General features: G+C 55.5%; 1 protein-coding gene across 14 annotated transcripts in view; it reads right to left on the minus strand.

The window, feature by feature from the left end:
- MYO18A (myosin XVIIIA) overlaps positions 1-12,624 on the minus strand; it is a 224,063-nt gene that overhangs the window by 67,692 nt on the left and 143,747 nt on the right. For all 14 annotated transcript variants that reach the window (XM_029611140.1, XM_029611139.1, XM_029611136.1 and 11 more), the window contains 4 exons: positions 10,720-10,848; positions 4,542-4,685; positions 2,926-3,015; positions 2,497-2,616 (listed from right to left, as the gene is read on the minus strand). In XM_029611140.1, the coding sequence (XP_029467000.1) occupies positions 2,497-2,616; positions 2,926-3,015; positions 4,542-4,685; positions 10,720-10,848 (483 nt within the window). The remainder of the gene's footprint in view (positions 1-2,496; positions 2,617-2,925; positions 3,016-4,541; positions 4,686-10,719; positions 10,849-12,624) is intronic.

Genomic DNA, 12,624 nt, shown 5'->3' on the forward strand with positions numbered 1-12,624 from the left:
GAAGGAGGGAGTGCGGGAGGGACCGCAGATATACACACCGAAGGAGGGAGTGTCACAGGGACCGCAGATATACACACCGAAGGAGGGAGTGTCACAGGGACCGCAGATATACACACCAAAGGAGGGAGTGTCACAGGGACCGCAGATATACACACCAAAGGAGGGAGTGTCACAGGGACTGTAGATATGCACACCGAAGGAGGGAGTGTCGCAGGAAACGCACATATACACCGAAGGAGGGAGTGTCACAGGGGCTGTAGATATGCACACCGAAGGAGGGAGTGTGGCAGGGAACGCAGATATACACACCGAAGGAGGGAGTGTGGGAGGGACCGCAGATATACACACCGAAGAAGGGAGTGTGGGAGGGAACGCAGATATACACACCGAAGGAGGGAGTGTCACAGGGAATGCAGATATACACACCGAAGGAGGGAGTTCGGGAGGGACCGCAGATATACACACCGAAGGAGGGAGTGTCACAGGGAACGCAGATATACACACCGAAGGAGGGAGTGTCACAGGGAACGCAGATATACACACCGAAGTAGGGAGTGTCACAGGGACTGTAGATATGCACACTGAAGGAGGGAGTGTCACAGGGAATGCAGATATGCACACCGAAGGAGGGAGTGTCGCAGGAAACGCACATATACACCGAAGGAGGGAGTGTCACAGGGACTGTAGATATGCACACCGAAGGAGGGAGTGTGGCAGGGAACGCAGATATACACACCGAAGGAGGGAGTGTGGGAGGGACCGCAGATATACACACCGAAGAAGGGAGTGTCACAGGGAACGCAGATATACACACCGAAGGAGGGAGTGCGGGAGGGACCGCAGATATACACACCGAAGGAGGGAGTGTCACAGGGAACGCAGATATACACACCGAAGGAGGGAGTGTCACAGGGAACGCAGATATACACACCGAAGTAGGGAGTGTCACAGGGACTGTAGATATGCACACTGAAGGAGGGATTGTGGCAGGGGTCACAGATACTGAAGGAGGGATTGTGGCAGGGGTCACAGATACTGAAGGAGGGAGTGTCGCAGGGAATGCAGATATACACACGGAAGGAGGGAGTGTCACAGGGAACGCAGATATGCACACCGAAGGAGGGAGTGTCGCAGGAAACGCACATATACACCGAAGGAGGGAGTGTCACAGGGACTGTAGATATGCACACAGAAGGAGGGAGTGTGGCAGGGAACGCAGATATACACACCAAAGGAGGGAGTGTGGGAGGGACCGCAGATATACACACCGAAGAAGGGAGTGTGGGAGGGAACGCAGATATACACACCGAAGGAGGGAGTGTCACAGGGAATGCAGATATACACACCGAAGGAGGGAGTGCGGGAGGGACCGCAGATATACACACCGAAGGAGGGAGTGTCACAGGGAACGCAGATATACACACCGAAGTAGGGAGTGTCACAGGGACTGTAGATATGCACACTGAAGGAGGGATTGTGGCAGGGGTCACAGATACTGAAGGAGGGATTGTGGCAGGGGTCACAGATACTGAAGGAGGGAGTGTCGCAGGGAATGCAGATATACACACGGAAGGAGGGAGTGTCACAGGGACTGTAGATATGCACACCGAAGGAGGGAGTGTCGCAGGGAATGCAGATATGCACACCGAAGGAGGGAGTGTCGCAGGGAACGCAGATATGCACACCGGAGGGAGTGTCGCAGGGAACGCAGATATGCACACCGAAGGAGGGAGTGTCACAGGGACTGTAGATATGCACACTGAAGGAAGGAGTGTCGCAGGGAACGCAAATATACACACCGAAGGAGGGAGTGAGGGAGGGACCGCAGATATACACACTGAAGGAGGGAGTGTGGCAGGGATCACAGATACTGAAGGAGGGAGTGTCGCAGGGAACGCAGATATACACACCGAAGGAAGGAGTGTCACAGGGACTGTAGATATACACACCAAAGGAGGGAGTGTCACAGGGACTGTAGATATACACACCGAAGGAGGGAGTGTCGCAGGGACTGTAGATATACACACTGAAGGAGGAAGTGTCGCAGGACTGTAGATAAAGGACACTGAAGGAAGGAGTGTCACAGGGAAAGCAGATATACACACTGAAGGAGGAAGTGTCACAGGGAATGTAGATAAAGGACACTGAAGGAAGGAGTGTCACAGGGACCACAGATATACAAACTGAAGGAGGAAGTGTCACAGGGACTGTAGATAAAGGACACTGAAGGAAGGAGTGTGACAGGTACATGGCACACTACGTTTGGACACACCTTCCACTGGCAGAGTATTGGTCCCAGAATATGAGGCATTAGGTATTTTGCACCGTATGTGCCCAGCCCAGTAAATGCACTCGAGGACTGGCTTCAGATTCACCTACACTCCCATCCTGTTCCCACTCTTCCCCCTGAATATTAGAGTACCTGAGGACAGCAGAATAGCTGAAAGACTGACGCCGTAGGAAGGGAAACAGACTGAAGCAAGCATGAGATATAACCTGCAAGTCCTTCATGTCCTTCTCCAGCCGCAGTCTCTCTGCCGTCTCTGACTCCAGCAGCTGGGAGGCCGATTCTCCCGTGTTCCTCTCATCTGTGAGCTCCGAGGTCAGCTCTGTGATCTGAGGAGCAAAGGAAAAGCCGTTAGAAGTCCAGCAAGCCCCCTTAATGAAAGAGAAGAGAGAAGGCAAACGTAACCGTGCAATCAGCTGATCACTGGGGGATGTGCAGCTCCCATGCACCTTTCCTACAGGCAAGAAATAAACAGAAGCACCGACTGTCACTGCCTTCCTAGCCCCAACCATTCTTCTGTGAGGGTCTGTAATGCCCACATAGAAATACTCCTGGGAATGTCTGCAATGTAGCGCTCCCCCCACAAAACCATTTCCCATGAGTTTCTGTAATGGCCTCCGCCCTGCTGTTTTCCTTACCCTACTCTCCAGCCGATCTGCCCCAAGCCGCAGTTCATTCCTTTCCTTCTCCACCTTGTCAAGTTTGCCACGGAGTTGCAAGATTTCCTCCTGTTGGGAAAAGTTAGTGTGTGTTACTCCTGCACACTAAAGCAGTCTCCACACCACTGCAGTACTGCACCTCCCATACAGCCACCTCCACGCCACTGCAGTACTGCACCTCCCATACAGCCACCTCCACGCCACTGCAGTACTGCACCTCCCATATAGCCACCTCCACGCCACTGCAGTACTGCACCTCCCATACAGCCACCTCCACGCCACTGCAGTATTGCCCCTGCCATACAGCCACCTCCACGCCACTGCAGTACTGCACTTTCCATACAGCCACCTCCACACCACTGCAGTACTGCGGCCTCCCATACTTCTACTTCCAAATCACTGCAGTACTGCACCTCCCATACATCCACCTCCACACCACTGCAGTACTGCACCTCCCACACCTCTACTTCCACGCCACTGCAGTAATACACCTTCCATACATCCACCTCCACACTACTGTAGTACTGCGGCCTCCCATACAGCCACCTCCACACCACTGTAGTACTGCGGCCTCCCATACAGCCACCTCCACACCACTGTAGTACTGCGGCCTCCCATACTTCTACTTCCAAACCACTGCAGTACTGCACCTCCCATACCTCTACTTCCACGCCACTGCAGTAATACACCTTCCATACATCCACCTCCACGCCACTGCAGTACTGCACCTCCCATACAGCCACCTCCACACCACTGTAGTACTGCGGCCTCCCATACTTCTACTTCCACACCACTACAGTACTGCACCTCCCATACCTCTACTTCCACGCCACTGCAGTAATACACCTTCCATACATCCACCTCCACGCCACTGCAGTACTGCACTTTCCATACAGCCACCTCCACACTATTGCAGTACTGCGGCCTCCCATACAGCCACCTCCACACCACTGTAGTACTGCGGCCTCCCATACTTCTACTTCCACGCCACTGCAGTACTGCACCTGCCATACCTCTACTTCCACTCCAGTGCAGTACTGCACCTCCCATACCTCTACTTCCACACCAATGCAGTACTGCACCTGTCATACCTCTACTTCCACGCCACTGCAGTACTGCACCTCCCATACCTCTACTTCCACACCAGTGCAGTACTGCACCTGTCATACCTCTACTTCCACGCCACTGCAGTACTGCACCTCCCATACCTCTAACTTCCACTCCAGTGCAGTACTGCACCTCCCATACATCCACCTCCACGCCACTGCAGTACTGCACCTCCCAAACCATTGCACTATTGTGCTCCCCATACATCCAACTTCATGCGACTGCAGTACTTCATCTCCCATACCTCTTCCAAACCAGTGCAGTACTGCACTTCCCATTCTTCTACTTCCATGCTAGTGCAGTACTGTGCTTCCCATACCTCCATACTACTGCAAGAAGCTGATCTTTGCATTACCTACCTAACTCAGAGGCCCAACCCCAAAACAGTATTTATTTATAAATATGTAATATTCTGTTTTTTTCCAGGGAACGTCTCAAAGTGAATTACAATCAGTTTTAGTCCGTCAGCAGTTCCACAGGGCACTTACGTCTTTGCCTCGGATCTGGTCCTCTGTCAGCTGTACCTCGATTAGTGGCCTCACAGTGGTAAAGAGCTTCCACCACGGCCAGTTCTTCACTGCTTTATTCTTCCTAATGTTCTTCTGCACACAGCGGACTGCCAGGGCCTGGATCTGAGGGAGGGAGACGGCAGGGATATAAAGGCAGAGAAGCTGAGGGAAGGGGAGGGCAGGGCAGCATTCATAAGGACAAAGGAACCAGGTGGGTATAAATATAGAGCCTCGTGCCTAGGGGCCCCACCTGCCAGTGACACGACCAGCCTTCTGCCTAGGGGCCCCACCTGCCAGTGACACTACCAGCCTTCTGCCTAGGGGCCCCACCTGCCAGGGACACGACCAGCCTTCTGCCTAGAGGCCCCACCTGCCAGTGACAGGACCAGCCATCTGCCTAGAGGCCCCACCTGCCAGGGACACGACCAGCCTTCTGCCTAGGGGCCCCACCTACCAGTGACACGACCAGCCTTCTGCCTAGAGGCCCTGCCTGCCAGGGACACGACCAGCCTTCTGCCTAGGGGCCCCACCTGCCAGTGACAGGACCAGCCTTCTGCCTAGAGGCCCCACCTGCCAGGGACACGACCAGCCTTCTGCCTAGGGGCCCCACCTGCCAGTGACACGACCAGCCTTCTGCCTAGGGGCCCCACCTGCCAGTGACAGGACCAGCCTTCTGCCTAGGGGCCCCACCTGCCAGGGACACGACCAGCCTTCTGCCTAGGGGCCCCACCTACCAGTGACACGACCAGCCTTCTGCCTAGAGGCCCCACCTGCCAGGGACATGACCAGCCTTCTGCCTAGAGGCCCCACCTGCCAGGGACACGACCAGCCTTCTGCCTAGAGGCCCCGCCTGCCAGGGACACGACCAGCCTTCTGCCTAGAGGCCCCACCTGCCAGTGACACGACCAGCCTTCTGCCTAGAGGCTCCACCTGCCAGGGACACGACCAGCCTTCTGCCTAGAGGCCCCGCCTGCCAGGGACAGGACCAGCCTTCTGCCTAGAGGCCCCACCTGCCAGTGACACGACCAGCCTTCTGCCTAGAGGCCCCACCTGCCAGTGACACGACCAGCCTTCTGCCTAGGGGCCCCACCTGCCAGTGACAGGACCAGCCTTCTGCCTAGAGGCCCCGCCTGCCAGTGATACGACCAGCCTTCTGCCTAGAAGCCCCACCTGCCAGGGACACGACCAGCCTTCTGCCTAGAGGCCCCACCTGCCAGTGACACGACCAGCCTTCTGCCTAGAGGCCCCACCTGCCAGTGACACGACCAGCCTTCTGCCTAGGGGCCCCACCTGCCAGTGACACGACCAGCCTTCTGCCTAGGGGCCCCACCTGCCAGTGACACTACCAGCCTTCTGCCTAGGGGCCCCACCTGCCAGTGACACGACCAGCCTTCTGCCTAGAGGCCCCACCTGCCAGGGACATGGACCAGCCTTCTGCCTAGAGGCCCCACCTACCAGGGACATGGACCAGCCTTCTGCCTAGAGGCCCCACCTGCCAGGGACATGGACCAGCCTTCTGCCTAGGGGACCCACCTGCCAGTGACATGAAGACCCTCTATTAATATCCAGTTTCATCACTTTTATTGGCTGTTTGATTACTCCATGTTCCCGACTCTCACTTAACTATAAACCGTAATCTTGCTGAAATGCCAGACTTTTTGAAATGCTGCCAGCCTTCTGCCTAGAGGCCCCACCTACCAGTGACATGGATCAGCCTTCTGCCTAGAGGCCCCACCTACCAGTGACATGGACCAGCCTTCTGTTTAGAGGCCCCACCTACCAGTGACATGGACCAGCCTTCTGCCTAGAGGCCCCACCTGCCAGTGACACGACCAGCCTTCTGCCTAGAGGCTCCACCTGCCAGGGACACGACCAGCCTTCTGCCTAGAGGACCCGCCTGCCAGGGACAGGACCAGCCTTCTGCCTAGAGGCCCCACCTGCCAGTGACACGACCAGCCTTCTGCCTAGAGGCCCCACCTGCCAGTGACACGACCAGCCTTCTGCCTAGGGGCCCCACCTGCCAGTGACAGGACCAGCCTTCTGCCTAGAGGCCCCGCCTGCCAGGGACACGACCAGCCTTCTGCCTAGAGGCCCCGCCTGCCAGTGATACGACCAGCCTTCTGCCTAGAAGCCCCACCTGCCAGGGACACGACCAGCCTTCTGCCTAGAGGCCCCACCTGCCAGTGACACGACCAGCCTTCTGCCTAGAGGCCCCACCTGCCAGTGACACGACCAGCCTTCTGCCTAGGGGCCCCACCTGCCAGTGACACGACCAGCCTTCTGCCTAGGGGCCCCACCTGCCAGTGACACTACCAGCCTTCTGCCTAGGGGCCCCACCTGCCAGTGACACGACCAGCCTTCTGCCTAGAGGCCCCACCTGCCAGGGACATGGACCAGCCTTCTGCCTAGAGGCCCCACCTACCAGGGACATGGACCAGCCTTCTGCCTAGAGGCCCCACCTGCCAGGGACATGGACCAGCCTTCTGCCTAGGGGCCCCACCTGCCAGTGACATGAAGACCCTCTATTAATATCCAGTTTCATCACTTTTATTGGCTGTTTGATTACTCCATGTTCCCGACTCTCACTTAACTATAAACCGTAATCTTGCTGAAATGCCAGACTTTTTGAAATGCTGCCAGCCTTCTGCCTAGAGGCCCCACCTACCAGTGACATGGATCAGCCTTCTGCCTAGAGGCCCCACCTACCAGTGACATGGACCAGCCTTCTGTTTAGAGGCCCCACCTACCAGTGACATGGACCAGCCTTCTGTTTAGAGGCCCCACCTACCAGTGACATGGACCAGCCTTCTGCCTAGAGGCCCCACCTACCAGTGACATGGACCAGCCTTCTGCCTAGAGACCCCACCTACCAGTGACATGGACCAGCCTTCTGCCTAGAGGCCCCACCTACCAGTGACACGACCAGCCTTCTGCCTAGAGGCCCCACCTACCAGTGACACGACCAGCCTTCTGCCTAGAGGCCCCACCTACCAGTGACATGGACCAGCCTTCTGCCTAGAGGCCCCACCTACCAGTGACATGGACCAGCCTTCTGCCTAGAGGCCCCACCTACCAGTTGCATGGACCAGCCTTCTGCCTAGAGGCCCCACCTACCAGTGACATGGACCAGCCTTCTGCCTAGAGGCCCCACCTACCAGTGACATGGACCAGCCTTCTGCCTAGAGGCCCCACCTACCAGTGACATGGACCAGCCTTCTGCCTAGAGGCCCCACCTACCAGTGACACGACCAGCCTTCTGCCTAGAGGCCCCACCTACCAGTGACACGACCAGCCTTCTGCCTAGAGGCCCCACCTACCAGTGACATGGACCAGCCTTCTGCCTAGAGGCCCCACCTACCAGTGACATGGACCAGCCTTCTGCCTAGAGGCCCCACCTACCAGTTGCATGGACCAGCCTTCTGCCTAGAGGCCCCACCTACCAGTGACACGACCAGCCTTCTGTCTAGAGGCCCCACCTACCAGTGACATGGACCAGCCTTCTGCCTAGAGGCCCCACCTACCAGTGACACGACCAGCCTTCTGCCTAGGGGCCCCACCTACCAGTGACACGACCAGCCTTCTGTCTAGAGGCCCCACCTACCAGTGACATGGACCAGCCTTCTGCCTAGAGGCCCCACCTACCAGTGACATGGACCAGCCTTCTGCCTAGAGGCCCCACCTACCAGTGACATGGACCAGTCTTCTGCCTAGGGGCCCCACCTGCCAGTGACATGGACCAGCCTTCTGCCTAGAGGCCCCACCTACCAGTGACACGACCAGCCTTCTGCCTAGGGGCCCCACCTGCCAGTGACATGGACCAGCCTTCTGCCTAGAGGCCCCACCTGCCAGTGACACGACCAGCCTTCTGCCTAGAGGCCCCACCTACCAGTGACATGGACCAGCCTTCTGCCTAGAGGCCCCACCTACCAGTGACATGGACCAGCCTTCTGCCTAGAGGCCCCACCTACCAGTGACATGGACCAGCCTTCTGTCTAGAGGCCCCACCTACCAGTGACATGGACCAGCCTTCTGTCTAGAGGCCCCACCTGCCAGGGACATGGACCAGCCTTCTGCCTAGAGGCCCCACCTACCAGTGACATGGACCAGCCTTCTGTCTAGAGGCCCCACCTACCAGTGACATGGACCAGCCTTCTGCCTAGAGGCCCCACCTACCAGTGACATGGACCAGCCTTCTGCCTAGGGGCCCCACCTGCCAGTGACATGGACCAGCCTTCTGCCTAGAGGCCCCACCTACCAGTGACACGACCAGCCTTCTGCCTAGGGGCCCCACCTGCCAGTGACATGGACCAGCCTTCTGCCTAGAGGCCCCACCTACCAGTGACACGACCAGCCTTCTGCCTAGAGGCCCCACCTACCAGTGACATGGACCAGCCTTCTGCCTAGAGGCCCCACCTACCAGTGACATGGACCAGCCTTCTGCCTAGAGGCCCCACCTACCAGTGACATGGACCAGCCTTCTGCCTAGAGGCCCCACCTACCAGTGACATGGACCAGCCTTCTGTCTAGAGGCCCCACCTACCAGTGACATGGACCAGCCTTCTGTCTAGAGGCCCCACCTGCCAGGGACATGGACCAGCCTTCTGCCTAGGGGCCCCACCTGCCAGGGACATGGACCAGCCTTCTGCCTAGAGGCCCCACCTACCAGGGACATGGACCAGCCTTCTGCCTAGAGGCCCCACCTGCCAGGGACATGGACCAGCCTTCTGCCTAGAGGCCCCACCTACCAGGGACATGGACCAGCCTTCTGCCTAGGGGCCCCACCTGCCAGTGACATGAAGACCCTCTATTAATATCCAGTTTCATCACTTTTATTGGCTGTTTGATTACTCCATGTTCCCGACTCTCACTTAACTATAAACCGTAATCTTGCTGAAATGCCAGACTTTTTGAAATGCTGCCAGCTCTCTTTCCTGTCAGAATGAAGCACAGACGCCGAAAGAGCTCCTTCCAGCTCTGCCTTTCTGCCCTCATATCGTCACGCATGCAGTCGCACACGCAGGAGCACAGGGCACGGCCTGGCTCGGAAACCTTTACAGGCGACGTAAATTCTTCGGTAACAAGCTAGCGCTGCTACGGCAGAGCAGGAGCGAGGTTTAGGCTCAATGGCCATTTGAAAAAAAAAAAAAAATTCACATACGCAATTCCAGGGGTTTGCCTGGGCCCTTCCTGTTGTCTATGGCCTGAGCGTGTTTCCACGTTGACCGTCATCCCCTACACATTTGGGTTACGAATCCTGAATACTGCAGAACCAGCCTAGCTGCAAAAGGACCATGCTGTGCTCCTCCTTCTAGCGATTATGGAACGTCTGTGCTGCTGGGGCTTATGATGGAGAAAACACAGCTGCACTTTCCTCAGCTCAGTTATCTCTGCAGGATATGAGGATGACCAGGCACACACACAGCCATAGAAGGGATTTTCTGTGAAGCTGGGGGTATGATCGCTGCAGGGAGAGCCGTACTAATATTTATTTACGTATGTCATTTCCCTGCCGTGTTATCTCATGCTTTAAGCAGCTCACACTGTAACACTCCTAACATAATATACAAAACATCTGATTCTGTATTTCTGCTCAGTGACAAATTACATTTGTAACTCCGAATAGTTTAAAAAAAATCTACAACAGACAAAAATCATAAAATAAGACAGCTTGATGGTGTTGCATGAGCCTTCATATATCTCTCAACTCTGCCCAGCCTGGACCCCTGGCCAGTGTGTGCCGCCCCCCCCCCCCCCGAGAGACCGCAGACCCAGGCACAGATTCACTTACCTCAGAGGCAAAAGAGGAAAGAAGGAAAGGGGGGTGGGGGCCTGGAGACAAAACGAGCCCAGATTGCCTCTCCCCTGTGTGCGACCTTCTTCCACCGTCCCAGCTCAGAACGCCAGCCTGGCACCGAATCCCAGATCAACCCTGGCAAGCCTGAGCAGCAGAGGCGCACCGAGGGGCAGCAGGGAGAGTTTTACCATTTTAGGGCAGGCGCAGCCTGTGAGGTCTCTGCGTGGCTGCGTGACTGGGCAGACGCTGGTGAGCCAGCCGCCCGCTGAGCTATGGAAGAGAGGCACGGGAGAGTAAAACCGCTCCCCACCCCGCCGCCCCGGCTGCCAATACGGGGTCTCCCTGCACCCGGGGGGCTCTTACCTTTCTCTTCTTAAAGTACTGTCGTGCCAGGTACCCTCTGCAGGCAGCTTGAAAGAGAGAGAGATTCCTGCAAGTCTGCTGGTCCCTGTGTTCTTCCAATTTTGCCAGAGTCCCTGCCCTAAAAAACACCTGCGAATGACAGAGGAATACATCGGAAAATAGCCAGGAAGGTAAATGCACCCCCCCCTCGGCAGGCCCAGCAGGGATCACCAGGGAGCTGGCAGTGGTTTGCTCATCAATAATCACTTGATCACTCCCCTTCAGTGAGTTTCTGTTTCCCATATCAGAGTGCAGGCAAACGATCAGGGCCTTGCAGCAGAAGCAGGCATGTGACATTACAGTGGGTACATTCTTTGCTTGATCCTTCCATTTACACGTGCGACACCTCTCTCTCTAGCTAGCCTCACGCGCACGCACGGATGTAAGGAAATATCACCGCTGATCTGAACAAAGCTGGCCTTCCTGTACATCCCCGACGCATTCCCAAAGTCCTTGAGCTGCTGGAAGGCTTGAGCTGCTGGAAGGAGGCATGGCCACATTTAAGATTTTGGTGCCCATAGGCAAAGTGCTTGGTGGGGCCCCTGTGATGCTGTGCCAGCAAGTGGCATCAGACTCCTCTCTTTGGTCTGGATATCTGGCACCCTAGGCAGTTTTCTATGCCTAAATCCCACCCTGGAAGGAGGACGCTGCACCAATCTCCCTGGGATGGCGGGGGAAGCCTGCAAGACCCCTGGCCATGTGGCCCTCCCTCAGCAGGTGTCAGGGCTGGAAAGGGACCCTACCTCCCTGACTCAGGGATACTGCGTTCATCTCCTAATGACATCACGGGGGCACTACCCAATGGCAGCACAGAGCCATTGTCCAATGATATCGCACTCCAGCCTCACTGAAGCTTCAGCCCAAAGAGCAATAAAAATCAACCTTTTCCTCTTCCTTAGCAGCTTTCTGTTATCTCGGGCCAGGCGTTGCTGTCCTATCTTGCATCCCATTAGAGGATCTTACAGTCCAGGGTCCAGCAGCTAAACATCAGACAGACATTTTTCTACTCTACCATCGAAGCTCAGTCTTCTTATTATATTAGTTTTGATGTATGAATCGAAGGAAATATGGGTTATAAATCATTTTAAATAAATAAAAACATAATAAAATTCCAACAAGACAAAATAATGTCTGTTTTACACTCCCATTTTTACCAGAACAATAGCACACGGCGGGGTGCGTCCCCTCTGCATGCACTGCCACGCATTACTGGTTACACACGGGCCCTGCCAGTTCCCTCACTCCTGTCTAGGGCTCAGGAAAGGATTGTTTCCAACAGTGTATCCTAAGAGGGGACGGCTTCCTGCACAAAAAGCTTCTCAAACTGACAGAGAAAGGTTAAATACATAAAAGGTCCATATTCAAAAGCCATTTAGATGGATAACTTAATAGTTACCTGGCTATGTTCAGCCCTTATGTGGCTAAAGTCTAGTTACCTGCTTAGAATTTACCTGGATATTCCAGGAGGCATTCTGGGGAGGAGTGGAGTCGGCCGCTCATGTTAACTGGCTAACGCTGAAATTACCTTCTGCGGTTAGCTCTGGTCAGGCTGTAGGGCTGCCCTAAACTTTAAGATAGCCGGGTATATTCAGTGGCGCAATCATGCCGCTGAATATACCATACCCTGCAGGTCAGCCAGTTACATATAACAGGCTAACTTTAGGACAGCTGCCCAGTGACCTCGTTAAATACACAACAGCACAGTAAAATGACGGCAGATAAAGACCCAAATGGTCCATCCAGTCTGCCTAGCAAGTTGTTAAGGGTAGTAACTGCCGCTCCATGCAGGTTACCCCTATTCAGAAAATATGAATATTAACAAAAGGTTACCCCCTTTTTTCAATGTTTCTGTCCATCTGCTGTCTC

This window comes from Rhinatrema bivittatum, chromosome 8 (assembly GCF_901001135.1).
Source record: "Rhinatrema bivittatum chromosome 8, aRhiBiv1.1, whole genome shotgun sequence".
NCBI classification, from domain to species: domain Eukaryota; kingdom Metazoa; phylum Chordata; class Amphibia; order Gymnophiona; family Rhinatrematidae; genus Rhinatrema; species Rhinatrema bivittatum.